This window comes from Scedosporium apiospermum (genome assembly GCF_000732125.1).
Source record: "Scedosporium apiospermum strain IHEM 14462 chromosome Unknown SEQ_SAPIO_0090, whole genome shotgun sequence".
Taxonomy (NCBI): domain Eukaryota; kingdom Fungi; phylum Ascomycota; class Sordariomycetes; order Microascales; family Microascaceae; genus Scedosporium; species Scedosporium apiospermum.
This window is the reverse complement of record NW_015971791.1, coordinates 73,107-100,487: the sequence shown is the minus strand read 5'-3', so window position 1 is coordinate 100,487 and position 27,381 is coordinate 73,107. Positions and strand designations below refer to the sequence as shown.

Sequence of the window (27,381 nt, the reverse complement as noted above, 5' to 3'; positions counted from 1 at the left end):
TGCTTTCAGGCCAGCAGTAGCCCCTTTGAGGCGGATACTGACACACTTCATCCTGATGTATGTAGCCAAACATTTCATTTCGATCCCTTGAGGATTAGACCTCAGGCCCATTAGCTCCGGCATCATGGTGCGAAATCGGGCCAGCGGGGCTTCGTTGCGGGAGACGGTTGACTTGACCGGCATCATGACTATGGCCGAGAAGGAAGACCTTGTTATACTCATTTCCCGTATCATGGAGAGGATGAGCCGCCAGCTCGGCGAGTCGTTTGATGCCGCCCCTACTTGCGTTGACAGGGCTGTCGATATAGTGAATGAATGGGTACATGTCACCGTCAACAAGGACGAAAGCCCCACGCAAACCGGCGACGAGCAGAATCCGGCGAAAGGCAACGACGACCCTGCGGTTACCATACCCGTCACCTCTAACGAGCCAGGTCGAGCTAGCGGCTCTCCACCTGCTGTTGAGAATCAGCCCAAGTCGGTCGTTGACGAGTCGTCCTCGCGGCTGAGCCAGTTAAAAAAGGAGCTGGTTGAAGCCTTTGAGAAGTGGCAGAGGGCCGTCCTCCAAAAGATTCGCGAGATCCACATCACCCAGCCAGCCCAGTCGGGCCATGCTCCTGAAAACGAAGGACCGGGAGGCAGAGGTAGAGGATTTCGTGGCGGTCGAGGCGGCATGCGGGGTGGACGGGGCCGCGGCGGCCCAGCTATCCAAACCACTGGTAAGTAATAAATCTACCCGCTACGAAGAGACTACACCCCCTCTCTAACTCCGCTCCAAAATCATAGCTCCCCTTCGACCCCCGCCTTTCAACGAGACCGATCCTGAGTTGATTCAGCGATTTCGTCCAAGCCCCACGCCTCTCTGGCAGTTGCCACTCTGGAATAGGAAGCGCCTCCTCCACATCGTCTTGCTGCTCCTCCTGTCCATGGAGGACTACCCGTCATATGCGCGTCTTCTCATGCTTCATTTGACTTCCTCCCTACAACTGCCCCTAAGGACTTACCAAGAAGACGAGGTCCATGTCGCTAGATGCCTCGGCAAACTTGCGGCCGCGTTCGATCCAGATGAAGCCATGAAAAAGTTCCTAGAGCAAAAGGCTGCGCGAAGGGGTAAAGGAAACGGTCAGGCGCCTGTCACAACCCCTCTCTCAGTTGTCAATAAAGCCTCGCCGATCATCATGGCGGAAATGGGAACACCTCTCGGTGCCGGCGGGCTTGCAAAGACTGCGGCTACGGGCTTGCTCGGATGTATGTCTGCAGCCGACGTACAAGTCGGCAGTTTTTTCGGGATTTATTTGGCCAAGTCGTCAATAAAGCCGATTGAGTCGTATGTTAAAGACGTCCCAGATTTCGGGTTTGTCCCCCTTCATGGCGACGATCAGAATGTCCTCCAGAAAACGCAGGATGTCCTGCCTAGCGATCGGCGTCTCCAGCTAAGCTGGGTTCTTAATGGCTGGTTGACGGAGGAGAGCAGCGTGACGAAGTCGTGGAAATGCCTTGGTCGCCAGGCAGAGACATATGCAGTTCGTTGGGAAGTGTCGGCGCTCTCAAGCCTAGGGATCGCCTTGGAGACTGCTGTCGGAAGTGCTGCTTGGGCTAGGGCACATCGGGAACTCCGTTCGAGATCCGGTAAGTTTCGCAGTAGCAAGAGAAAAAAAAACCCCCCAGGTCGATATATCGTCGTCTGTGCTAACCGATAAAAAAACCAGGCATGGATGTCGTCCGGAGTGGACAGTGGCCGTCGTCCATTTTAAAAATTAATAAGATTGTGGATAATGCCTGGAACGTCGGCATGGTACGAGCAGACAAGACAGGACTGATTCTTGCGGATACGATCCAACGGAAGGTACAAGGTGGCAGACCCATCAATCTTTTAGGTCACAGCCTCGCCGCGCGAACGATATATGTCTGCCTCATGGCCCTAGCCGAGAGGCGTCAGTTTGGCCTGGTCGACTCAGTTGTGCTGTTTGGAGCACCTGCCCCCTCCGAAACCCATGTGTGGCTGACGCTGAAGAGCGCTGTTGCTGGCCGGCTCGTGAACGTTTATTCGGACAGGGATTACATGTTGGGTTTTATGATGCGAATGTCGAATACCAACTTTGGTGTTGCTGGATTGCAGCCGATTGTCGACGTACCAGGTGTGGAGAATTATGATGCCAGCACCTTTGTCAGCGGTCACCTAAGATACCAATACCTCATTGGAATGATCCTCCGCGATATAGGATGGGAGGACATCGATGTTAAGCAGGTAGCCGAGGACCAGGCCACACTAGCAGAAATGGACCGGAAGTTTGGCACGACCACGCTTCCTACGCCTCTTGGAAGAACGGAACCTACCACTGGCAATGCAGACACTGCCAATGAAGCCGCTGATAATGAAAACGCTGGCAGTGAAACCGCTAGCACCGACGGAAACTCTAGTCGGGGGGGCAGGGGCGGCAGAGGCGGTAGGGGAGGTAGGGGTGCTAGGGCGAGGGGTAATGGGCGTGGTCAGCCACATGCTCATGGTGGTGAAGGCCGAGGAGCAAGAGGAGCAGGGGGCAGTCTCCGCCGAGGACGAAGGGGCGATCGCCGGAACGGAGGCCAGTCGCGAGCGGGTAAGAACATATTTCAGCCCTAGGTGATGGAGAGCATCTTACCTGTCACAACATCAAACTAGGCATTAGACGTTAAAGGGAGGTCTGTGACTGGAGGGCCTCGGCCATCAGTAATGTACGATAGCAGGTTCTGGAGGTATAGGATGGAAAAAGATGTGCTGGGAGAGTCGGCTGGCGCGGAGTCTGTTGGCATTCCTGGCTACATACCTGGTAGTAAACTCCCAGAAAATAGAATACCCTTGTTTCAGCAACCGCTTCGTTCAGTTCGGTTCTCTTCCCCCGATACCATCCCATAAAGCACATTCTATTAGAGGATGAGATTTATTACTTATTATTCCACAGCTTCCTTCCCGCTCTTCACCGCAAAGTATCTCCCCGCTTTCCTCGAAGCAGTCTGCAACGGATCCCAATTTTCAACACCTGCCGTGTCGACTTTCCTGTCTCTAACTCTCCTAGGTCGTTGATAGTGCCCCACAACCACCTCCTCCTTCAAAGTCTCCAGCAACTGTTCCAACCCGACGGTAGCTTCCCGCTTTGCGGCCTCGGTCTCATCCCTCACGGCGCGCAGGGGTTCGACGCCGCGCGTGTCGCAGGCCTGGACACGGCGGACGAAGCGGAGCTGGAGGTGGAGGTCGCGGAGGAGGGAGGCTTCTTCTGAGGCGGTGCGGGGGAGGGGGAGGGCGGAGAGGCGGAGGAGGTGGTGGAGTTGGGTGGGGGTTATGGATTCTTCTTGTTGTTCTTGTTGTGGTTGTTCTTTTGAGGAGTCGAGGAGGGAGTGGGTGCTCCAGGTTGGTTGGGATGGAATGTGGGAGGTGTGTCGGACGGGAGGGAGGGTGATTTTCGGTCGTAGGAGGAGGGGACGGATAGAGAGGGTTGCTGGTCGCATTGTATTTGTGAGGATGGGTTGATCGTGTGGGAATTGAATGGGATATGGTGTCAAGACTAATATGGATTGGAGTTGGATTCTGGGGATGGACGTTGGATGTTGCATGAGCTTCACAGCTTAAACGGAAACATATTTTGCCGAACGCCGAATACACAGTCGGCTTCTCCATAAAGACCAGGGACGCCCTTCTTAGCCAAGCTTTTCGTCAATAATTTTCCGTTCCCCTTATAAGTCAACAGAGCATGCCAGATTGCTACATACGACCATAGCTCGCAGACAATTGAGGGTCCCGTCCGCTCCCCTGTACACAAGCTGCGAAGCGCCGGATTAGTAGTTGGGTCGGTGACGACCAGCGAATCCCCGGTGTTGTATGTTTTTAGCCGCCAATTTTTTACTTTCTTATTTTTTTTTCTTTCTTCCATTTTCGGTTATCTGATCTTTATTTTGCACTCTCCCGCTCGCTCCCGGTCGGCGAGAGGAGCGATATCGTAATAAGGTGAATCTGAAGGAGAGTTGGGACTCCCCTGCGCTGGTAATTGCGACTTCAGAACACTTTTTCAAGACGAACCAGATGGGGCAGCGTCGTCTGCCCCAAAGTCTGAGAGGACCCTTACATCGAAGCGGAACTCCTCCATATTAGAGAGGATGATAATATTGACAACGTTTACCTTTATCTTATAAGGGCAAATTACAGTGGCTTCACAGATGCCAAGAGTGGAATATTAACATTGAATATTGGGAACGCCGAATGCAGAGGGGCGTATGTACGTGTTGGAATAAAGAAACAATACGAATAATTGAGCTCCAATTTCGGACATCCACTACAGAGTGGCATGTCGCTCATTTTTGGCGTAGTGGGCTAAATCCAACAGTACGTTAACCCCTGCAAAAACCTGACTGAGGTTGGGGGGATAGGTCAGCTCGTCTGCGACCTCATACGTTTAAACTACATATGGATGGAAGAGCAATTGACGAGGAAGGTTGCAAGATGTTTTGGTGGCCCGCGCCACCTGTTTGTAGGTTGCTACCGCCATGGCTGCTTGTCTGCCTGTGAGGCTGTGACCCTTACATGAGCGCTTTCTACCTTACATCCTGCAATCCGGCAACAATTTCACCCGACACTTCATTCGCAGATATTATCGGTGTTCCAATACGAAGGTAAAGCATGGCGAGCCCTGGCGGATGGAATCTTAAGGGCTTGGACTTTTCCCAGACAGAAACTCAAGTCCGTGTGTTCATGCTAGGTACTGGCGGAGCGGAGGAGGTACCGCTAGATACTATCAATCCAGAATGGGAATCAGCTCACGAAACGGCATTGAAGCAACCAGTCATCCTAGTCCTGGAGTCTCGCGGAGGAAACTGCGTTGGATTCCAGGCACCTCGAGATTTCATCCAACGCACCGGCCAAGCTTGGGGGATGCCACCCCATTTCCTGGGAATGATCCAAAAGCCAGGCTCATTGCCCCTCTTCGTCCACCTGGTAGAGGAATCACAACAGGGTATCAAAGCAATCAACTTAGGTTTTCGATGGGGACCTTGTCATTCCAACTTCATGGTCTTTTTTTGCCGCTTCGAGCCAGAAAATTCGACACTCCGTGCATTTCTGTCGTCCCGGGGCGTTCTACAATGCCCGTCTGTGCTAGACTTAATGGTTAGCGAGGGAGATGTGCTTCGAGAGCATCCGTTGGAACTCTTCGGCCTGCTTATCGACTCCTGCCGACAATATGTGGATTGCGATGCCCAAAAGGAGAACAAGAGAATGATAGAGATTGGCATCTCTCTCCAAGTGATGGATAAACAGTGGGCTAGTGGATGGGGGTTCAAGGCTGTCAACCCATCAGCCAATATGAGCTCAACCATTTACCATGCCATGAACTCAGTTGCCTGGCTCAAGAAGAACTGTTGCGAGCTCATAGGTATTGGCCAGCATTATGTCGACTTCGCCAACGGGGTCAGTGGTACGTATCGTCAGAGGATACCAAAAGATGGAGTCCACGATGTCGTCCTTCGTGCAGGCCATCATAGGCACATGCTAGCATTCTTGGAAACGATGTTGGCTAGTCAATTCAACTTCCACAGCAACTTGCTCATGCAGCACGAAGCACAGTCAACTCTGGCCATCTCAAAGGCGTCCCAGAATATCGCGGCGGCGAGCCAAAAAGATGCTCTATCCATGAAGACAGTATCATATCTCACGTTAGTGTTTCTCCCTGCCACTTTTGTATCTGCAATCTTCTCGACGACTATATTTGATTTCCAGAATTGGAAAAAGGGCGCGAGCGGCGAACCGGTTGTTTCTCCTGGTTGGTGGGTCTTTGTTGTTAGCTGTATTGGAGCAACAGTTATCACAATAAGCGTCTGGCTCTGGTGGCACCATGGTGATATAAAGAGATGGAGAGAATATCATAAGTGGGACGATAGCATCGAAGGTGGTTCGTAACTATCGATGTATTCTTTTTGGACGATTCAGCGTCAAATTTGAAGGAGGGGCCGGCGGAGGATTCAAGTACTTGATGTCGAGGGTGAATGGGACTTCCGACTGAAGAAGAGAAGCATTGTCACTGAGATGTGTGAAAGCTAGATTGATAGTGATTTGTTAGGACAAACCTTACTGCCCATAACCAATACTATACACAATTTTTCTTCTGCCACCATATTAGATTATAGAGACGTCCTTCTAGTTTACATCGTATGAATATACCAGCACAAGGGGAAGCTTTCCAAGACCATCCAGGAGTGATTTCCAGTCGTATTATCCGAAGCGAGCGTTGTAAGGTGTGGCTTGTAGTTTAGAGTTGTGGCTGAGCAATTCATGTCCTCAGATCCTCAGCCAAGTCTGCAACGCGAAATGCCCCACCAGCGTCATAGACAATGCGTCAATGCTTCAATGGTCTGTCCAACCCACACGGACAACTAGCAAAGCCACGACTACGACCTCGACCCCAGGCCACCATCTCACATGGCCAACAAGCCTCAAGCAACTGGACTTCGTGGCATCATCTATATTAATACTCACTGATTCCATCCGCGACTATTTTTAAGAACAACTTTGACTCAACTTCGATCATCCCCACGACTCGAACCTAACCCCACCTAACCGACGAGAGCTGCCTAGCCCCGCATCACATTAAATCACCTTCATCATGGCGCAAGACCCTCGAGCCCTGCTTCAAAAGGCAAGCTTTCATACAACCGAGACGTCGGGGTAGTTTCAACGGTGTATGTGCATATACTAACGAGACACCTCTATGAGGTTTGTGCAGGCAAACAAGACGCTGGCCAGTGCCTCGAGCGGCTTCAGTTTCTTCGGCGGACGAGAGACTAAGTATCAGGATGCTGCGGATCTTTTCATCCAGGCGGCGAATTCGTTCAAGATGCAGAAGCAGCGTACGTCTATACAATATACATTCTCTCCTAGCTGTAATAAAGCGCCATTTCCAGAATGATTACTTATGGATACGTCTACAGTGAGGGAGGCGGGCCAGGCGTTCGAGCAGGCGGCGGAGATCCAGACCAAGTACCTCAACGATCCCGACGATGCGGCCAATACCATGGTCGATGCGTTCAAGTCCTACCGAACTGTCGATGCCGATGCCGCTAGCAGATGTCTCGATGTTGCCGTACAGCGATACTGCGTGAAGGGTAACTTCCGACGGGCCGCGACACACAAGGAGAGCCTTGGTGATCTGTACGAGAACGAACTGAATGATAACAACAAGGCTATCGAGTGTTACGAAGCTGCGGCTGGGTGGTATGAAGGTGACAACGCTATTGCGTACGTCTTTCCGGCGCTCCTTAATTTTTAAGTCCTTCCGCGTCCCTCGCACTAACATGTATCGCCATGACAGCCTCGCAAATAAGCTTTGGCTCAAGGTTGCCGACCTCGCAGCCCTAGAAGGGGATTACCACAAGGCAATCGGGAACTTCGAAAAGGTCGCCAAGGCATCCGTCAGCAACAACCTCATGAAGTACTCTGTAAAAGACTACTTCCTCAAGGCTGGAATCTGCTACCTTGCCACCGGCGATCTTATTGCCGCTCAACGCGCCATAGGCGGCTACGCCGAACTAGATCCGGGTTTCGCTTCTCAACGGGAAAACCTGCTGCTCAACGACATCTTGGCTTCTGTTCAAGCGGGTGACCCTGAGGACTTTGCCGACAAGCTTTACATGTACGACCAGGTTAGCAAGCTGGACAAGTGGAAGACGACGATATTACTGAGGGTGAAGAACAATATTGTCAAGGCGGAAGATGAGGGTGGTGATGATGAGTTTGCTTAGGCTGAGGGTGAGATCTTCGACTTGCTCTTAGATGACTTTGTTTAGCTGGGGGCCAGATCTCCCATCCCAACAAAGCGTCCCACCTAACAAAGCGTTCCTTACATTGGAGGCTTCGAGTGGTTTATTTCCTATTCTTTTTCCTTTTCTGATATATCAAGGTGTTACGGAATCATAGTTTACTTGTCAAACTTGCACTGCATTGAAATTGCAGGATCCAAAAAAACAACTCTATGCATCGATCGGGGGTATTATTTTTCACCGTAGCAACTATGTTTTTCCCTACCACTACTCCTTTCTTACAAACCGCGAGAGGGCAGGTCCCAGCTCGGCCTGCTGCTCCTCCTGCCTCTGCGAATTCTGCTTCTGCTGCTCCTTCCAAAGCTCCTCGATCCTAAGCCTCTTCTCGTCGATAATGTTCCTCTTGCGCTGCTTCCTCATGTACTTCTTCAGCGCGCTGTTCTTGCCCCTTGTCCTGTTGCGGAGTTCCTCGACGAAATCGGGCGCGGTGGTGTCTAGATCTTTCTCGGCTTCGCGCTGCTTCTGAGATCGGAGGTCTAATTGGCCGATGAAGTTGGGGTCGAGGGCGATCATCTCGGGTTGGAGCTTGTTGAGGAGGGCCTTTACTTCGCCTTCCTGCCTCTGTCTCTTGTTCTCGTAAGGGTTCACCTCCAGGGCGTCGAAGTTGGGCTCACCGGCACCAGGGACAAGGATTGATGAGAAACCCTCGTCGTGGCCGAGACCGAGAACATCTTCGAAGGGACACCATTGCACTCTTTCGATCTTTTTGCCCTCTCCTCCCCAGGACATGTAGGGGCTCTTGACCTTCTCGGTGGAAAAGAGATCCTTCCATATCGTCGTGCTCGTACCCCAGGAGACGGATGTGAGGCCCGTGTCTGATATCGCCACGGACGAGCCGGGTTGCCTTGTGAAGTACGAGTTGACTTCCTTGAACATTCGTATATCCCACACCGCCATCTTGAGATCCTGGCCCGTCGAAACCATGTACCTCCCTGCGCGGTCTACTGCAAGCGATCGTACGGGGCCCTTGTGTGCTAATAACTTGACGAGGGGCTCTGACGAATTAGGAGACCAGAGGGTGACGGTGCCGTTTTGGTGTCCGGCGTGAAGGATCGCGTTCCAGGGGTTTTGTGTTAGAGATACGGGTGCGCCGAGTCCCGTTCGGATTTCGCTGACGAGGTCACCGGTGGAAACATCCTGGTACTTGAGCCAGCCGGGCGTAGACTAGAGAGCCATATTGTTAGACTAGTCAAGGTATTTTAAGATGGATAGGGACTGTAAATTTGGATGGTGGGGACTTACCATGGTAGCGAGGAGGAAGTGGTAAGGAAGGAATTCCATATGAGTTACCTCCATGAGTTTCCTCAGACAGTGTATTTCCATGCCGTTGTGGTCGTAGATATATGTGTACTTCTTTTGTGCCACGGCAAAGTATTGGTTGTTGTGTAGCCACTTGACATCCTTCACCGTCTCCCCCAGATTGATCTCGCAGCCGAGCTTGCCCTCTCGCCAATCCATGGTCGCAATATGACCTTTGCGCCCACCTAGGAGCAATTCACGGCCGTTCCTCGAGTAGTCAAAGACGTAAGGGCCGAGTTGGTCGAGCGTCAAATCGAATCGCTTCTGCGCGGTTTCTATTGCCGCATGTTCCGTTATTTCGTCCTGCCGCACCCGATACGTCCTTTCCAACTCGTGTTCCGTCTCGAGGAAGCCGACCGCATTCTCGTGGAGAATCTCGGCATCCTTAGCCTTGATCGCCGCATCTTTGAACTTGTTTTCTAACGCCGAGAGATTCCTCCGGAGCTTCCTGTCCTTGATTTTCCTGGTGTCCAGCCCCGTTCCCCTGCCGTATTCGCTGTTTGCCGCGCGGTGGCGTTGTGCCCTCACCCTCTCGTGCTTGGGAATTAGATCGGCGCGGGACTTGCGGGCTACCACGGCGCCGTTTGAATTCCCGGGACGGTTGGTCTTGGATTTTGGCTTCTCAGCCACCGCTTTTGTCGGGTCTTCCATGTCGGTTTGGGAATTTTTGGGAATTCTGTTTGGCGTTGGACGTCGGAGGCAATGGACACGCGATGCAAGTTTCTGGAGGTGCAGAGCCAAAAATTTCCTTCGCTTGCTTCGATTAATGCTTATCGGGTCTTATCAGGCCTTATCGGTTCTTATCGATAACGGCACACAAAAAATTTCCAACTCTCCCCGCCAAATACACCAAACAAGCCCCACCAAAATTTTAAAAGCGGTCACGATTTGGACCAATTCGACTTCGCACAACCACGGATTAGATTGCGGATTGCGGATTGCGACAGGCGTTCTTTCCCTCAGCTGCACCCCTTTGCGTCTCGCTACTCCCCACGTATTGAGCTTTCAAACTGGCATCCCTTCCATTTAGGTTCAAGGCCGGCGGAGAAGCGAAAATGTCAGGCCTGGCGGTGCATAGCCACCGCCCGACGACCAAAGTCTCACACAAGCCCTTCAAGTCACGAAAAGCTACCAAAGGTTCCCTACGAGAGCAGTCTAAAGGTAAAAATTTACTCGAATATATTTAAATAATATATATATTTCTAACATTCTTTTTTTTTCCATTCTTCTCCTAGGTCGAGTTGAAAGAGGTGTTCGAAGGACCCCTCACCAGAACGTCATGTCGAAATTTGATCGTCGCAACCAGTCGAAGCAGAAGCAGCTCGCGAAGCGCCGCGAGCACCAGCAGGAGACGCAGATATTTTCCGGTCGAGATGGAGCGCCAAGGGTTGTAGCGGTGATCCCGCTTTGCCATGATACCGACGCTCAATCCGCTATCAAGCTCATGAACGAGAGCCTCGACATCGATGTCGAAGTTGAAGATGGCTGCTTTCGAGTCCCGGTCGACCGGTTCAAGCAAAAGGTCATGTATATGCCACTAAAGCGTGACCTCACCAGCTGTCTTGACGCCGCGCGAGTTGCCGACTTCGTCGTCATTCTTCTGTCGGCCGATGTTGAGGTTGATCATCTGGGCGAACTGATCCTGCGAGGCGTGCAGAGTCAGGGCTTATCTACACTCTACACTGCAGTTCACGGACTGGGAAAACTCGAGACCGCGAAGCACAAGCAGCAAACTCTAACTTCTCTCAAGTCATACATCACCCACTTTCACCCAGACCAGGACAAGCTCTTCAGCCTTGATAACAGGCAAGACTGCGCGAATCTTATGAGATCACTCTGCAGCACAACACCGAAAGGCATCAAGTGGCGTGACGAGAGAAGCTGGATGCTCGTTGAGGAAGTCAAATTCGCTGCGTCCGACGCTGAAACCACCACTCTTACCGGCGTTGTTCGCGGACGGGGTCTCAAGGCTGACAGACTCGTGCAGGTGGGAGATTGGGGAACGTTCCAGATTGAGAAGATTACCGCGGCGCCACTTCCCACAGATTCCAAGAAGGGAAAGGCGAGTGAAATTGACCGGGAAGTGTCTGAGGAGGTTCTGGACGCGCCGACGGATGATCGGGATGATATCGCCGAGCTAGCACCGGAGGAGATTGCGATGGAAGACGACGAAGGCATGGCTGATGCCGGAACGACTGCAAAAAAGGGTGTCCTTCTCGACGAGCATCACTATTTCTCTGAAGATGAGGGAGAGGAACAAACAGTTGCAAGGAAACGAGTGCCCAAGGGGACGTCGGCCTATCAATCTGCGTGGTATCTAGAGGATGACGTGTCGGACTCGGGAAGCGACCTGGAAGATTTTGAAATGAATGACGCGGAGGAGGAAGAAGCGAGCCCCGAGGATGGAATTGAAGGGTACGCTCCTCGTGAGCCTACCGAAGCCGGTCCTTCAGAATACCCGCAGTCGGAGATGATGATAGAGCCAGATGAGGAGGCGGATGCAGAGCAGCTTGCGGCCTACAGGGCACGCAAGAGGGACGAGGCTGATGAGGATAGGGAGTTCCCGGATGAAATCGAACTCCTCCCCAATGTTCTCGCTAGAGAGAGGCTGGCTCGCTACCGTGGCCTCAAGAGCCTCAGGACGAGCCCATGGCAAGAAGATGAAGACCGCGCCCACGAGCCTGAGGAATGGAGGAGGCTGCTGCAGATCCCAGATTACAAGTCATCGCGGGTACAAACTGCGCGCGAGGCCCTGGTCGGCGGCGTTGCCCCCGGAACGCGTGTGCAGGTGCATATTCGAGGTGTACCTGAGAAAGTTAGGGAAGCGTATACGCCTACCACCCCCATTTCCCTCTTCTCTCTCCTAAGGCATGAGAACAAGAAGACGGCTGTAAACTTCCTCATCAACCTCAGCACAGACTACCCCAAGTCCATCAAGTCAAAGGAGGAGCTCATTCTCCAGTGCGGACCGAGGAGGATGGTCATCAAGCCCCTCTTCTCTCAACCCGGCACGACACCCAACGACGTCCACAAGTACTGCCGATACCTGCACCCAGGACAAAGCGCCGTGGCAACGTTCATGGGACCAGTCACCTGGGGCAGCGTTCCTGCGCTCATCTTCAAGCGGACAAGTAGCGAGCAAGCCGAGAGCGCCGAGGAGGCGAATACGGGCCTGACTCTGATCGCCACAGGCACGGCGCTACCTCCCTCGACGTCTCGCGTCGTCGCCAAGCGGGTGATCCTCACAGGCCACCCGTACCACATCCACAAGAAAGTCGTCACTATCCGCTACATGTTCTTCAACAAGGAGGACGTGGAGTGGTTCAAGGCGCTGCCGCTTTGGACGAAGCGTGGCCGAAGTGGTTATATCAAGGAGACACTGGGCACCCACGGATACTTCAAGGCTACCTTCGATGGCCGGATTAATCCCCAGGATGCCATTGGTGTCAGCTTGTACAAAAGGGTCTGGCCACGGAATGCGGTGCCGTTGGACGGGCCCTTGGTGGACACACCTTCTAACGATGCTAACGACGATGGGATGGACATGGATGGCAAGTAAAAGTGGTCGATTGTTTGGTTTTGCACTTTTTCTCCTTTGTTTACCGGTTTTATCGCATTAACAACCTGTCCTCATAACGACACATGATGACCTCAATAGAATATATCTACACGGATATGAAATACGGTGACAGGAGCACATAACGTAGAGAATTGCAGAGAAAAATATCACTCAGCCTTCAATGCGTCAAGCCCCTCGGTCGGCTTAGGCCCGCCCCGCGCCTTGGAAACCGCCTCGGCGCCACTCGACCTCCAAGCACTGAGGATCAAGTTCACTACGTGTTCAACGCCCTTGCCTGTCTTCACCTGGCAGAACAGAGTCGGCCCACCATCCCTCATCCTCCTAGCATCCCTATCCATAACATCAAGATCGGCACCCACAGCCTCCGCCAAATCGATCTTATTCACAACAAGCAAATCACTCTGCGTGATCCCCGGACCACCCTTTCGGGGAATCTTATCCCCGCCGCTAACATCAATGACGTAAATGATGAAATCAGCAAGTTCCCTCGAATAGTTCGCTGCGAGGTTATCCCCGCCAGACTCGATGAGCAAGATGTCCGTCGCGAACTCGCGCTGCAGGTCCTCGAGGGCGGCGAGGTTGGCGGAGATGTCCTCGCGCACGGCGGCGTGGGGACAGCCGCCCGTCTCGATGGCCCGGATGCGGGGGGTGGGCAGGGCGGCGTGGCTGGTTAGGAATTCGGCGTCTTCGCGGGTGAAGATGTCGTTGGTTACGGCGGCGATGGAGTAGGATTCGCGGAGGGCGAGGCAGAGGGCTAGCATTAGGGCGGTTTTGCCGGAGCCGACGGGGCTGGGGGGGTGGGGAGGTGATGTTAGCAATGGGGGTTATGGTCATGGAGTAAGGTAGAGACAGCTATAGAAAGGGTCACGTCGGCAAATGATAGCAATGAGAAGCATTGGCTGCTAGTAGTCATAGAAGCAGAAAGGCTAGACGATTGAGACATACCCTCCAATTCCAACAGTAAATGCCCTCTCCTTCCAGTCTCTTCCCTCTACGATGGGCATCTCACGGACGAGATAGCTTCCAGGTCCATCGAGGATCTCGTGCGAGTGGCCATGTTCGGCTGCGGAGAACCTGATATCGTGCGAGTGCGAATGCGAATGATCGTGAGAGTGGCCTCCGAAGCCGTGATCATGAGAGTGAGAGTGCGACATGGTAACTCGGGGTGAACCTGATACTTGAATTGGCTTGAGGATTTGCTTGATCAGTGTTTATAAGCTAGTGGTGTGGTCTATCAACATCAAGCTGCCCTGGACTGGGTTGAACGGCGATGGAGGGGCATGGCGGGGTAAACTGGTTGGAGAAGGATCGAGTGATAAGTAACGGATGGAGCTTGAGGTCTCTCGTATAGGTACAATTATATATGGTAGTTTACTTTTAGAGTCCTTATCAGGATCCTGGAGGGAGGGAAGCTATCTGTCAAAGTATACCTGTACAATGTCTCAGTATCGATAGAGCTTAAGGGAAGAAGTTGTTGGATTGACGTAATATTGAACTGTCGATTCGATAGATTGATAATAAAGGTGAATAATCGCATAATCTCACCCCTCATTGCCTTTCGAAATTTCGGACTGGCATTGGCGCGTATCTCTTGACGCCAGGGCTCTGAGACCGCCTAAAACCTGCCCTTTTTTTTTTTCGCTTCCCGCCAGTGCTGTCGTACTCCCACAACCGGACTTGTACCTCTACTCGGCCAGCTCCTGCGATGCATTGAATCACCGGGCAGGCATTCCGCGGTGCTTGCTAGCTCGCCTTTAAGCTTACGCTCACGCTGGGCCTCGCACCTTGTACAAGGAGGAAACCTCTCGGCGGACGGGGCCAGACCTGGTCGCGATGGAGGAACGAAAAGCGTTCATCGTTGGCATCAGCGGATGCTCTTCCAGCGGGAAGACGACTCTTGCTCGCCTGCTGCGGAAAATCTTTCCCAGCACGATGATCCTGCATGAAGACGACTTTTACAAACCAGAGACCGAGTAGGGCCTTCTCTCCGTTTCTTCTGAGTGTCCTGTTCACTCCAGTTTTCTCTACTATTTTCTTCTCTCTGTCTTTTACCTTTTTTTTTTTTTTTTTTTTTCCCTTTCCTTTTCCCTTGCACTTGCTTATAGTCATCCAGCCATTCTCGCGGGTTCGATTACTGACACCAGTGCCTTTCCCCCACACCCAAAGCCTACCCATCCACCATGGGTTCTTAGACTGGGATTGCGCCGAGGCCATCTCCATCCCCGACATGGAAAAGACCCTCGCGCACATCCACGCCACCGGCACCTTCCCTGTGGGTATCCGTCTATCTGCCTCCCTATCCGCCCGAACAGACCATGGCTGTTCGACGCTGCCAGACTCGTCGACTAAGCGGTTATCTCAGGCAAGCCTGGAATCCAAGGAGGACCAGAACTCGGTAGGGAGGTGCCCGGTGTCCGATGCTAAGATCGACGAGATGAAGGAGAGGGTGGCGGCTTGGTTAAAGGAAGGGGAGCCGGGCCATCGTTTGTTTACGGGAGGAAAGCTGAAGCTATGCCTCTTTGATGGGTTCCTTCTCTACTCGAAGGAGATGGTGTCTATTATGAAGCTCATCGACCTCAAGCTGTTCTTGCTTGTTAGTAAAGAAAAGGCGACGCAGAGGAGAGAGGCTCGCGATGGCTATGTCACGATTGAGGGGTTCTGGAAAGACCCGCCGGGATATGTCGAGAATATCGTCTGGCCTAACTATGCGAGAGCTCATGCGTGGCTGTTCGAGAATGGCGATGTCGAGGGGGTCTTGGACGAGAAGGCGATGGCTAAGTTTGGCATCGTGGCACAGCTGGATCAGGGCCTTGATGTAGATCCGGATACTACGCTAGAGTGGGCTGTGGAACAGATCATTACGCGGTTAGAGGAGTTTATGTTGTCCGATTCGAAAGCGTCTGGTTAGATGGGGTGCGGGCTTGTCTGGATCATCACGATGTGCATGGTAGATATATATATGACGATTAGATTTAATACGACTAGAGTCTGAAATTCAGTGGCAGAAACTACACTGAGGAAACAAAGAACTCGGAAAGCTCGGGAATGTTGGACAGGATTCATCCATTCCAGGTCTCATTACGCAGCAAGATGATTGATGCCGTGTGGTTTATTAATTTTAAGTGATAGTGGTGAATCTAAATTCCAGTGAGATCAATCAATATGGCAAAGGGATACCACAGAGCACTCAAAGCACTGTGCGACTGAACGAGGTGGCGTCTGTGCTTAGCAACAAATTCAGTTGGATCTTCTATTATTGGTGCCGCCATGGAGCAAACACCAAATGCTCTTACTGCACCCTTCAAAAATCGAATCGACAACCTAAAAAGGAAAAAGGAAAAACAGTGAACCTCAACCAACGACCTCTCTGAAGCATACACGACACGATGGAGCTCGACGAAAAATCAAGGCAGACAGCCATTCTACTTTCAACAGGCTTCGTCTCCCTCTTCTCAGGCTTCCTCCTAGGCGTCTACGCCATCCGCGGCTACCTAATCTCCCCAGCACTGGCCGACGAGCGACGGAGATACCACAAAGACCCCGTCGAGAGCGAAGAATCCGACATTGACGAGGATGACACGATTTTAGACCACGCGCCGAATTGGGCCAACGGCGAGGAGGCAGATAAGAGAGACGGACTTCGGTCGGGCGAGTCCAAGAAATCGAAGGAGAGCGAGGATGCGGGAAGCTCGAAACCTAGCGCGGCTGTGTCGATGGGAAACCCGAACGAGGAATGCAAACTAGTCCTCGTTGTCCGTACGGACCTGGGCATGACAAAAGGTGAAAGACTCCAGCGGCTTCGCTTTTGTCCCGGATGGCATTTCCATCACCAACAAGCTTCCAAGATCCCCCTATGCTAACTACCCACGGGAATTCTACAGGCAAGATCGCCGCTCAGTGCTCCCACGCCACCCTCGCCTGCTACAAAACCCTCGCGCGCAAGGCGGAGCGGAATCCCAACTCGAACGAGGCGCGACTCTTGCGACGCTGGGAATCGAGAGGCCAGAAGAAGATTGCCGTGCAGATCAAGAGCCAGGACGACATGATGGACCTCATGGGCATTGCGCGGAGCTTGGGCATCACGGCGGAGGTTATTGCCGACGCTGGGAGGACTCAGATTGAGGCGGGAAGCTTGACGGTGCTTGGGGTTGGTCCGGCGCCTCAGAGCTTGGTTGATAAGGTTACGGGGCACTTGAAGCTTTTATAAGGGGGGCGAAGAGCGGAGCGAAACCAAGGATGTGGCGCACATGTACAACTATGGCGATTGCCAGACATCGGATAGCCAAGTTTCTGCAGCAGCTTATGTTTTATTTGCTGCTAGGGCATAGAAGGGATCTACGGCGTATTGGGAAAAGGAGAGTATTTCGCAAAAAGGGCCAAAACAATTCGAAGGATTCATCACACCATGCTGCTTGCACAGGGCCCTTGGACTTGGGTGGCTCTAGGTCTGCCCGCAGGGAGCAATGCGCATTCTTGACATTAGCAGAAGTACTTGGAATCGGATCTAGCCATCATTGGTGGAAAGGACAGCTTCGAGTCCGGCCGATGGGCGTTGGGGAGCTGCCGGCAGGATGTGTCCATGGATCCTACCCCAGGCAGCTTTGGCAGACCAACATTCTTAACGACATTGACGCAAGAAGTGCCGCTCGACATGTGCTCCTTTCAGTGAGCTGTTTTCTTGATTTTCTTGACACGTAGTGTTGCTTACGGGCCGTTCCTGTGCCGATTCAATATATCTCTCAATTATCCCTCACAGACCCTCGAGCTGTCTCTGTCCATGGAGGGGTTGACTTGACCAGGCAGAGAAAGGGGCTGCTGGTTGGATTTTACGAAGGTAGTGTACACTACGAAGTACAGGCTTCGATTTCATCGAGGAGAAAACGGCCCAAGCTCTTATTTCCCGATACCGCGAAGGTATTCAGCCAAGGTTACTTCGTACTTTGTACGGAGTAGGTAGTTGCTGTTCCCTGATCAATTGATCAGTGGATTGCGCCTAACCCAGCAACTGAGCCAGGGGTGATAGTGGATTGCCGCCCACGTGCAGCGACACTGGCGCAGAGAGCATTCCGTAATGGTTGCTTGTACAATTGTACGCATACTTGCAAGTTGTAGTACATAGTGTACGAAGTCTCGCTCTAACGAGCACTACGTAATGTTTGAGAGTCAAAGTATCGATACAAGAACACACTCCGAAATAGTGGGGTCTGATTGCCTGGCCGGGACTTTTCGATTGTTGGTTTCAAACATTTCAGCGGCATGTGAAAAAGCGATCAAATCTTATTTAGCAAACATTGAACTCAGCGAGCATTATAGCCTAGGCACGAGAACCACGGCAGCCCAGAAGCGTCCCGACGCCGCAATGTGTGTCCCGCCCTATTGGAGCATTATTCCGTAGTGTACAATCAATTGATAATTACTTGGACATTGGATCAATTGATGTGCGTCACGCTGCATGCGCGATAAGGCGAAGTGAAAAAAAAAAAAAAAAAAAAAAAAAAAAAAAAAAGCGACCAAGGCATGGGAGGCAGGGAAGTTCAGCTGTGTCGTGTAAGTAAACTACGAGGCAAAAAAATATAATCCCGTCCTGGACTTGGCACGGCCTGGGGACAACGCAAAACATCTCCTGTCCGGGTTTTTTCCTTTTCCTTTTTGCCCCTTCATCTCTTCCCCTCTCCTGACCTAATTCTCGAATCCGACTCCTTGCCAGGACATGCTCATGTTTTCTTTGTCCGTTTCAGCGGTCTCCTACGCTGTGGGTTGAGGAAGACGACTTTCTGGCTCTCCTGGCCCCTGTAACCTCCATCAACTAAGGGAACATCACCCTGCAATACCTCAATCCGGCAATTCCATGGTCAACCAGAGAAACGTGTTACGGGTGTCCCATTCTTTTCTTGGAATCGAAGCCTCATCCGTATTTTTTTCGGCGATATTTCCATTTCAATTTCGTGAAGGGGCTTTCGGATTGACTGATTGCGTCCTCCCGAGTTTCAGCAGGGATATCAGCAGCTAATTGGACTTCCTGACACCTTCTGATATAAGTCCCGATCATCACATCGACCACACTCTCTTACACACACAATTCCATTCACCATGGCACCCGTGCCTCGTTTCAGGCTTGTGCGGAGGTGGGCGCTCCCCGTTACCGCTGGTCTCGTCGGCGGCGCCGTCTTCTACAGCTACCGTCCACGCGAAATCCCAGGCTTCGAGCCTCCGGTGGTCCCACATCCCATCTACGGCGCAGACGGAACCTTTAAGCTCCCCCGGTTTCCCCGCGTCAAATCCAGAGATGAGCAGATTGCGAGGCTTAAGAAGAGCGCCGAGTCCAAGGACGATGAGTACGACATGCTAATCATTGGCGGCGGCGCCACCGGGGCTGGCGTTGCACTTGATGCTGCCACCCGAGGACTCAAGGTTGCGCTCGTCGAGAGGGATGATTTCAGTAGCGGCACGAGCAGCAAGAGTACGAAGCTTGTCCACGGAGGTGTTAGGTACCTTGAAAAGGCCGTGTGGAATCTAGATTACGCTCAGTACGAGCTCGTCAAGGAAGCCCTCAAGGAGCGTAAATACTTTCTGAGGACGGCACCACATCTAAGTATGTGGCTGCCCATCATGCTGCCCATAGACAGGTGGTGGAAGGCCCCTTATTACTGGGTGGGCACGAAACTGTACGATGTGCTTGCTGGGAGCGAGGGGGTCGAGAGTTCCTATTTCTTGACCAAGAGCAAGGCGCTCGAGGCCTTTCCGATGCTGAAGCGAACCGATCTTTTCGGTGCCCTGGTCTACTACGACGGCGCCCACAACGACTCGCGCATGAACGTGTCCATCGCCATGACGGCAGCGCTCTACGGTGCCACGGTCGTTAACCACATGGAGGTGACCCAGCTCTTCAAGGACGAGAATGGCGGGATATGCGGTGCGGCTGTAAGCGACCGTATACCGGAAAGAGACCGGCGCAAGTCCCAGGATATCGCCATCAAGGCTAAGTGCGTCATCAATTGCACCGGCCCGTTCTGTGATTCGATACGGAAGATGGATGATCCTACGTTAAAGGATATCGTCTCGCCATCCTCTGGAGTTCACGTCATGCTTCCGGGCTACTTTAGCCCGGCGAACATGGGCCTCATCGACCCTTCTACGTCAGACGGACGTGTTATATTCTTCCTACCTTGGCAGGGAAACACCATCGCGGGAACGACTGACGAGGCATGCGACATCTCACCGAACCCGCTCCCGGACGAAAAGGCGATCGAATGGATTCTCAATGAAATTAGGCATTACATCGCCCCTGACATCAACGTACGCCGGGGAGATGTCCTTGCCGCTTGGTCTGGCATCCGGCCACTAGTCAAGGACCCCAAAGCGAAGAATACCGAGTCGCTCGTCCGAAACCATCTCATCGACGTCTCGGCCTCGGGACTGCTTACCTGTGCCGGCGGAAAGTGGACGACGTACCGACAGATGGCGGAGGAATGCGTGGATACGGCCATTGAGGAATTCGGACTCCAGACCAAGCCCTTTGAAAACGCGCCATCTGTGAGCGGAACCGACGTCGTTGACGACGGCGCGATCCTGGATGGTACCTGCCAGACCCATAACGTGCGTCTGGTCGGCGCCCACGGATTCAGCAAGACGCTCTTCATCCCCCTGATCCAGCACTTTGGCGTCGAGACCGAGGTCGCCAAGCATCTGACGGAAAGCTACGGTGATCGGGCCTGGGCCGTCGCCGCGCTGTGTCAGCCGACGGATCGGCGGTTCCCCGCGCGTGGAGAGCGGATCTCCCAGCTTTATCCGTTTGTGGATGGCGAGGTGCGGTATGCCGTGAAGCACGAGTATGCGCAGACGGCGGTGGATGTCTTGGCGAGGCGGACGAGGCTGGCTTTCCTCAGTGCTCAGGCTGCTCTTGAAGCGCTCCCGCGGGTGATTGATATTATGGCGCAGGAGTTGAACTGGGACAAGAGGCGGCAGGATCTGGAGTGGAAGGAGAGTAAGTTGCTTCCCCCCCCCCCCCCCCCAAAAAAAAAAAAAAAAAAAAAAAAAAAAGCTTCTTTCTGTTTTGCAGAGGACTAACCCGAGATTGCCGCATTTAGCGGTCGCATTCCTTGAATCAATGGGTCTTCCACAGCCCATGCTTTCAGCGACGCGGAAGCAAGTCGAGCAAGGCAAGCTTGATTTCGCTAGCTCCCTCGAGTGGAAGATGTACTCGCGGCACGATGGGCCCACGGACATCTAAGGAAAGCGACGCCATGGGAACTGTCATTGGTGTGTACCGGTCCCTTCCCATCCACTCCATGGGCGCACATTGTGGTTTGGCGCTGGCCGCGCATTTACCCTGGCCGTGTGCGCGTGTGCATGTGCGTATATCGGCGATGACCGCTTCGCACCCCCGGCCCAAGAGCAGCCGACGTTTTTGGTATAAGATTCATAATTCCCGGACCACTATTTTGTTTTCTTGGTTCTTTTCTTTTTGGAATGTAAATATGGTAGGACTTGGTCTAGGATAGACCCCTCGCGAAGCACCCTAGAGGTTCGAAGCTGCAAAACTCCCCACGATCTTTGTGACGCTTTCCAGAGCAATGCCACTCCGAGGTCTCCAAAGGCCCCAAAGGCAGGCTAAAGCTTGTCGACAAAGGCCGTCGTCGCCCCTATCTTCAGTTAGCGGCGCAAGGAGTTCTAGACCTCGAGAACAGGGAAATTCTCCACGAATGCCAAACATATCACCCCCAGTCATCGCGTTTGATAACTTTTTGTGAATCCGACGATCCCCGGATTTGACCGTCCGCAACAAAAAAGGATCCTGCCTCCTGCAAGGGCTTGGTCGCATCATGACGTCGATGGAAGGACACAGCCGCTGCGACTTACAAGTCCAGATCGCGCACCATCTTGATTCAATTGAGTTGAAAATCCCGTTCGATGAATCGTCAATTGACTCGAGGAGAATTACTAAGTCACTGACAAATCCTGACAAATAGGCTTGGAATTGGACAATTGGACGATGGGAACAGTTGGAACACTCGCCATTTCACATGCAAGTGGCATTACACAGCAACATCGAACAACTAAATTGACGTTTTTTTTTTTTCTTCTAAGCTTTCTCGGGAAGCTTCCCGAGAATTCTCTGCCGAGTCTAGGGATCGCCAGGTGGCAAAAGGACCAACTCAAAGTCTTGTGCCTCTTACGCTAGCATTACTGAGTACTTGGTGAACTGATAACTGTCATCGGCTCCCCTCTTCCTTGTGCCACCTCCCCACATCTGTAGTATGCGTACTATGAACGACATTAACTGTCTTTGATCAAACTTAACTTTCGCGGACCCAAATTCCAAATCGATTTCGCTATGCCCCGCGCCCCAGTAATTTGCGTTTCTCACGGCGGAGGTACCGTCCAACATCCGAAAAACCCGCTCTCCTCTCCCCCCCCAAATTTGATTTCACACGCGGGAAGCTAACTAACCGTGGCAGGTCCGCTTCCCGTCCTCGGTGATCCCAATCACAAGGACATTGTAGAGTCTCTGACGAAGCGGGTTCCCAAGGTTCTAGGCTTGGGCACGCCTCGGGCACCCCGCGCCATTGTCGTCGTTACTGCCCATTGGCAGGAGGATCATCCGTCTGTCTCCTCGGGCGCTAAACATAGGCTCTATTATGATTACTACAACTTTCCTAAGGCGTCGTATAGCCTGAAGTATGATGCGCCGGGCTCTCCAGAGATAGCGGCCGAGGTTGGGAGGGCGTTTGAGGCTGAAGGGTTGCAACCGGAGTTGAACCCCGAAAGAGGTAAGCCTAAGAATTATCTTGCCAAACACGCAACGCCGCCCAGTAGACAGACTAGTTCTCTAAGACTTGGGGCCGCTTTTCTTCCCCAACTCTATTCTAGGTTGGGATCATGGCGTCTTCATCCCCTTTCTACTCATCAACCCCGCCGCGGACATCCCCATCATCCAAGTCTCCATCCTAGCCGCCCAAGACCCCCCATCCCACTTCCGCATGGGCGCCGCCCTCTCCCACCTCCGCGCCTCCAACATCGCCATCGTCGGCTCCGGCTTCGCCTCCTTCCACAACCTCGGCATCCTGCGCTACCTACGCGCCGGAGGCACCGCCGCCCACGGCGCCTTCAAGACCCGCTCCGACGAGTGGAACGCCGCGCTCTCCGACGCTGTGGGGAGCACCACGCGCACGGAGAGGTTGAGGAAGCTGGAGCGCTGGAGGGAGCTGCCGAATAGTTTCGAAATGCATCCACCGGGTGGTGCGGATCATTTTATGCCGCTTTTGGTTTGTGCGGGCGCTGTGGGGGATGAGGAAGTGAGGTCGTATAGGGATGAGTGGATGGGGATTGATATCTGGACGTATTTTTGGGGTGCGGACCCGGTTGAGTAGGAGTTTTATAGTCTGTTGGACTTGCGATTTTGGAGACGCCGATATCTTCGACGGCTTTTTATCCATCCTTCATGTACGAGCACCTTACACGTAGAGATCCATTTTCAAAGGAAATTTCGCTTATTCCTAGTGGTCGACGATTGCTGGTGGCTCCTGTACCTAGACGCCCCAAGGCAGATCAGTTGGCTTTTCCCACTCTAGACCTTGAATATCAAGGCCCGCACGGGGCCCTGGAGCAAGAGCAGTCGTACACACGAAGTACAGTGGCCGTTGATGACCAAATCTTCTTCCCCAGCAATGTATCTCCGCTAGCATCAAGTTACGTACCATGTTGTGGCATGGGTTGCCCTTCCCTACGCGGCTGAGAGACTTTGATGGACATGCAATTTAAGCTTCTAGTAGATAAGTACGCTGAGAGGCATCCTACTTCGTAGCTTACGGAACGGCAACCAAGTCTGCCATGCCTAGGATATGGTCATCGATCATGACATGAGTGCATCACAAAATACAGAATCGGTCCAGAAGCGGAGTGATGATCTCTCTATATTGAACGAACAGCCCTTCCGGGAGCGGGATCGCCCACAAACGAGCCAAACGCCCTGCTGCCAAACACACACACACACACACACAAAAGCCATTCATGCTAAGTTTCCAACAGCCAAAGAAAAAAAAAATTTAAACAACGGATGTGTGTGTGTGTCCATTCCAAACCCCGTCCCCCCGGAGCGCGAAAGCAAAAGTCTCGACGACTCTTAAAAACACAAAACGCCTTTTCCATTCAGGCCAAAAACCCCGTCTATCATGCATGCCGCCATATATGCCGTGAACGTATCTCGTGAACCAAACCGTAACCGTCTACTAAGGCCATAGAAAAGGCAGAAGAGAGAAATGTGAAAGTAGGGAGAAAGAAAGCCAGCCGAGTCGAAACAGCGGCTGTGAACCCGGAAACGCCGTGAAAAAAAAAAAAAAAAAGAAGAAATGGATACAGCACTCAGATAGAATGTAGTATCCAACCGCTCTAAATTGCCGAGTATTATCGAATTCGGTGCGTCTGAAAGGGCAAGAAAGAGTTGCAAAGGAGCTGCTGATTTAATCGTTCCTTTGAGCAACGTGTTTATCGTAACACGCTGGGTAGGATTAATTAGCCATGCTGGCTCTTCGTCCGGCATCGAAACCATCAGTGGCTCGAGAACCGCTCAAGCTAAACACGCGCTGGAATAACCTCCGCGCGCCAAGATCTCTCCAACTAACTGTGGTCGCAAGAGGCTGGGCAACGACGGCATATTTCTCGCGACCGTGCATCACGAGCTTCCTTTCCAGCTCCGCTTCCCAGCCATACACGTCACCGGGCCCAGCATCGCCAAATGCATCTGCGCCGAGCAACTTAGGCCCAGAGCTGCCGCCCGCCGGAAGGCCTTCGACGGAGTGACTCAGGCCAGTTACGGTAAGATGCGATGAAGGCGATGACGGAGAAGGGGGAACGAGCGTCTCGTCGGCGTACTCAGTTGTCGCCTCGGACCGTATGCTCGCGTCTGTTTCAGAATCGAAGTCCGCAGTATGGCCGGCCACCATTCTAGGGAATGCATCGGAAATGAGCGATCCTGTTGTTCGTGTCGCCGCGTCACTTAGACCTAGCCCTATCAACTTCCGTCGCCCGCCTTCCTCAACCTGGAGAAAGGGAGTCTTGGGATGCTTTCTGACGCGGATGTCCCGCTTCACGAATGATGGTCGTTGTATCCTGTACTGAGGACTGCGATGGTTCATAGGTACCTTCGCGGCCATGCCACCCCTGCACTCTCCGCCATTTTGCAGATAGCAGCCATCCGGCCTCGCACATCTCTCCCCCCAGCTCGGCAATGCAGACTCAGTCACGTGAGGCAACCGCTGGCCGGGGTGGGGTTCTTCCCACGTCAGCTCAAGAGACTGTTCTTGTCGCTCTGAGGGACGGGGAGCAGTTGCTAGTCTGGAATGTTCTGTGGCGGAGGTTACCGGTGATGACATGACCTGTTCTTCTCATAATCGGGTGCCGCTGCTGCCTTCACCCATGGAGATATCTTTATCGGTTGGCGACGATGTCGATGAGGTTTGGTGGTGCTTCGCGTTGCCTTGTTTTGGCCTTTTACCAAGACCAAGCTTAGCTCCAACCTTCTTCCACCCGTTATTATGAGCATTGAGTGCCCGCTGAAGTCCACCGGGTGGGGATGGCGCAAATGTCCACTCGGAAGTAGGTGGCGTCATCGGCGGGGTCATTGGTTCCGTGGCCTGAGGAGACGTTGAGCTTCCGCTGTCGTCTGTTAGGCCGGCACGATCAACAGCCTCGACTGAAGCCGAAGCCGATCGGTTGGCTCTCCCTCCGAGGACAGCTGGAAGGAACTTGGGGGATCGGCTAGCCTCGCGTCGTGTTGGCGAAGGCTCCTTTGCGGAGCGTATGCGGGATCGGCTGTGGCGGCGATCGGGGACGTTGTCTTCGGAACGATGATCGGAGAAGAAGGGGGAAACTGACTCAATGAATGGTACCAAAACTGAATCGTTCATAAGCTCGTACACTATATTGACTGCTTCGTCCAATTGGGACGGATGCGGCGGTGTTGAAGAACAAGAATGGCTCAGGAGGCGATCTCGGACAGGGCAAGGCAGGTTGACTTCGCGAGGCGAACACGGAACAATGTAAGCCTCCATCAACTTTGCCCATAAAGAGCACATGTACTCGTTCGCATCGTGAACGACCGTCTTTCGGTTCACGAAGACGTGGTTGTACTCAGCTCGGTATCTCTCGGCTTCCATGGTGAACTCCAGAGTCTCTAAGCAATGGTTCTGAGATAGGTAGGCCATGAACGCGCTCAAAGTCCATGGCGGTGGGGATGTGTTGGATAGAATCTCGGCTAAGGTGGGTGGGTTGTAGGTCGATGCCAGGAAGGCGCCACTAGGTGGCCTGGATGAGTTCGGCATCATCGTGCGGAGGCTGAAATCCCAGCCTTCGAGTATGGAAGAGGCCCTCGGGGATGATTCACGGGAGGCGGATCTCGTAGAGGACGGCGATTGTCTTCGTAGGTTCGACACAACCATGTCTTCTTCCAGCAGAACACACACCACAGCTGGTGCCGGGGAGGGGCTGGGTGGCAGTTAAAGGTAGGTCGAAAAGCAAGCGACTTGGAAACTCCCCATGCGAATGTTTGAGGACGAGAAACCACCAAGTCTTGAAAAGTGGACAAAGATCCAGAAGGGTCAGTGAGGGGGGAACCGGCGCCTTTAGTGATGTATAATGTTCGGAGATGTCGGGAGGGAAAGAGTCGAAATCGGGATCGGTCAAGTCCAGGGCACCGTCATCGATCAGTGCTCTCTGATAGCGATTGGGGAGAGGGAAGGGGGGGAGTTGCTCCGCCTCGGCCTGAGTAATCGGGGGTTATGGTGCTTGGTCAGGCCACTAGAGGGAGTGGAGAGGCGAAGAATAAGGCGCTGGGGACGGCGGAAAGCGACGGAGGCGGTGTCGATCTTATGAACTAGATGACAAGAGAAACTGCTTAAGTTTCGTGGCTTGTAGATTGGACTGATCAAGTTCACGCGAGAGGCTTCGGGCAGTGCGAGCAAGTTGAGGCACGTGTGCTGGCTGGCTTTCGCAACCGTGGCGCTAGCAAGACATAAATGAGATGTAGAGAGACAGTCTGGATTCTAGTACGCCACAAACGCAAGAAATGATTCGAGTTGATTTCGAGTCGATTTGTCGATATGTAATCCACAATGAATACAGACTGATGGCGGTTTCCGCAAGAGGATTTCGGGGGCGTCGAACACGCCCTTTTCTCTGTTTTCGTCTACCTCGTTTTTAATCCCCTGTTTCTGGAGCTTTCGGTCCACAATCAAGGATCAAAACGACAAACACCGAAAGTGCGCCTCGAATAAATTCAGGTTGGCGTCCGAAGGTGCAGGCAGCAAACGAGGCAAGATGCAAGATGCAAGACGCAAACAAGGCGGAACGGAGAGAGGATGGAGTGTCAAGTTGCTGAACGTCGACAAAAGTGAAACCAACAAGAGACGAAGGAAATCCCGAAACTAAAACAACATGAAGACATGAAAACCCCAGTCCGGAGAAAGTTCTACTGCTGCATATAGAAATGGAAGAGAGGGGAGAACCTGGAGGATGAATTGGGGGGTGACACTTTTGGAGAGGAGGCGATGCAGGTGGTTTTGAGCAATCGGATTCGGGGGGGGGGGGGGGGGGGGGGGGGGGGGTTGGTTTTCTGCGGGACACAAACACAAACAGGGAAAGGAAGACGGATAGAATGTTCTTTTGTA

General features: G+C 52.9%; 8 protein-coding genes and 3 pseudogenes across 8 annotated transcripts; 7 read left to right on the top strand and 4 right to left on the bottom strand.

Annotated features, from left to right (window-relative positions):
- Nucleotides 1–124: 124 nt before the first annotated feature.
- SAPIO_CDS3910 (uncharacterized protein) lies at nucleotides 125–2,620 on the top strand (the record flags this gene model as incomplete). The annotated part of the gene is made up of 4 exons (XM_016786589.1): nucleotides 125–719; nucleotides 787–1,248; nucleotides 1,348–1,629; nucleotides 1,710–2,620. 4 exons carry the CDS (start codon nucleotides 125–127, stop codon nucleotides 2,618–2,620), a joined length of 2,250 nt encoding a protein of 749 aa, XP_016643565.1.
- A 308-nt stretch (nucleotides 2,621–2,928) lies between these two features.
- On the bottom strand, nucleotides 2,929–3,483 carry SAPIO_CDS3909 (annotated as a pseudogene; the record flags this gene model as incomplete).
- Nucleotides 3,484–5,329: 1,846 nt separating this feature from the next.
- Nucleotides 5,330–7,761, top strand: SAPIO_CDS3908 (uncharacterized protein; the record flags this gene model as incomplete). The annotated part of the gene is made up of 5 exons (XM_016786588.1): nucleotides 5,330–5,441; nucleotides 5,499–5,679; nucleotides 6,737–6,870; nucleotides 6,952–7,258; nucleotides 7,332–7,761. The coding sequence occupies 5 exons, from the start codon at nucleotides 5,330–5,332 to the stop codon at nucleotides 7,759–7,761; spliced, it is 1,164 nt and encodes a 387-aa protein (XP_016643564.1).
- A 285-nt stretch (nucleotides 7,762–8,046) lies between these two features.
- Nucleotides 8,047–9,789, bottom strand: SAPIO_CDS3907 (putative U3 small nucleolar RNA-associated protein 7; the record flags this gene model as incomplete). Its single annotated transcript, XM_016786587.1, has 2 exons — nucleotides 8,047–9,003; nucleotides 9,082–9,789. 2 exons carry the CDS (start codon nucleotides 9,787–9,789, stop codon nucleotides 8,047–8,049), a joined length of 1,665 nt encoding a protein of 554 aa, XP_016643563.1.
- A 628-nt stretch (nucleotides 9,790–10,417) lies between these two features.
- On the top strand, nucleotides 10,418–12,697 carry SAPIO_CDS3906 (annotated as a pseudogene; the record flags this gene model as incomplete).
- A 167-nt stretch (nucleotides 12,698–12,864) lies between these two features.
- On the bottom strand, nucleotides 12,865–13,872 carry SAPIO_CDS3905 (Urease accessory protein; the record flags this gene model as incomplete). The annotated part of the gene is made up of 2 exons (XM_016786586.1): nucleotides 12,865–13,507; nucleotides 13,664–13,872. 2 exons carry the CDS (start codon nucleotides 13,870–13,872, stop codon nucleotides 12,865–12,867), a joined length of 852 nt encoding a protein of 283 aa, XP_016643562.1.
- Nucleotides 13,873–14,945: 1,073 nt separating this feature from the next.
- SAPIO_CDS3904 lies at nucleotides 14,946–15,626 on the top strand (annotated as a pseudogene; the record flags this gene model as incomplete).
- Nucleotides 15,627–16,104: 478 nt separating this feature from the next.
- Nucleotides 16,105–16,925, top strand: SAPIO_CDS3903 (Uncharacterized protein; the record flags this gene model as incomplete). Its single annotated transcript, XM_016786585.1, has 2 exons — nucleotides 16,105–16,498; nucleotides 16,600–16,925. The coding sequence occupies 2 exons, from the start codon at nucleotides 16,105–16,107 to the stop codon at nucleotides 16,923–16,925; spliced, it is 720 nt and encodes a 239-aa protein (XP_016643561.1).
- A 1,883-nt stretch (nucleotides 16,926–18,808) lies between these two features.
- Nucleotides 18,809–20,948, top strand: SAPIO_CDS3902 (Glycerol-3-phosphate dehydrogenase SDP6, mitochondrial; the record flags this gene model as incomplete). The annotated part of the gene is made up of 2 exons (XM_016786584.1): nucleotides 18,809–20,702; nucleotides 20,806–20,948. 2 exons carry the CDS (start codon nucleotides 18,809–18,811, stop codon nucleotides 20,946–20,948), a joined length of 2,037 nt encoding a protein of 678 aa, XP_016643560.1.
- Nucleotides 20,949–22,052: 1,104 nt separating this feature from the next.
- SAPIO_CDS3901 (uncharacterized protein) lies at nucleotides 22,053–23,088 on the top strand (the record flags this gene model as incomplete). The annotated part of the gene is made up of 3 exons (XM_016786583.1): nucleotides 22,053–22,092; nucleotides 22,177–22,488; nucleotides 22,589–23,088. 3 exons carry the CDS (start codon nucleotides 22,053–22,055, stop codon nucleotides 23,086–23,088), a joined length of 852 nt encoding a protein of 283 aa, XP_016643559.1.
- A 1,137-nt stretch (nucleotides 23,089–24,225) lies between these two features.
- On the bottom strand, nucleotides 24,226–26,154 carry SAPIO_CDS3900 (Regulator of g-protein signaling; the record flags this gene model as incomplete). Its single annotated transcript, XM_016786582.1, has 2 exons — nucleotides 24,226–25,061; nucleotides 25,212–26,154. 2 exons carry the CDS (start codon nucleotides 26,152–26,154, stop codon nucleotides 24,226–24,228), a joined length of 1,779 nt encoding a protein of 592 aa, XP_016643558.1.
- Nucleotides 26,155–27,381: the final 1,227 nt, after the last annotated feature.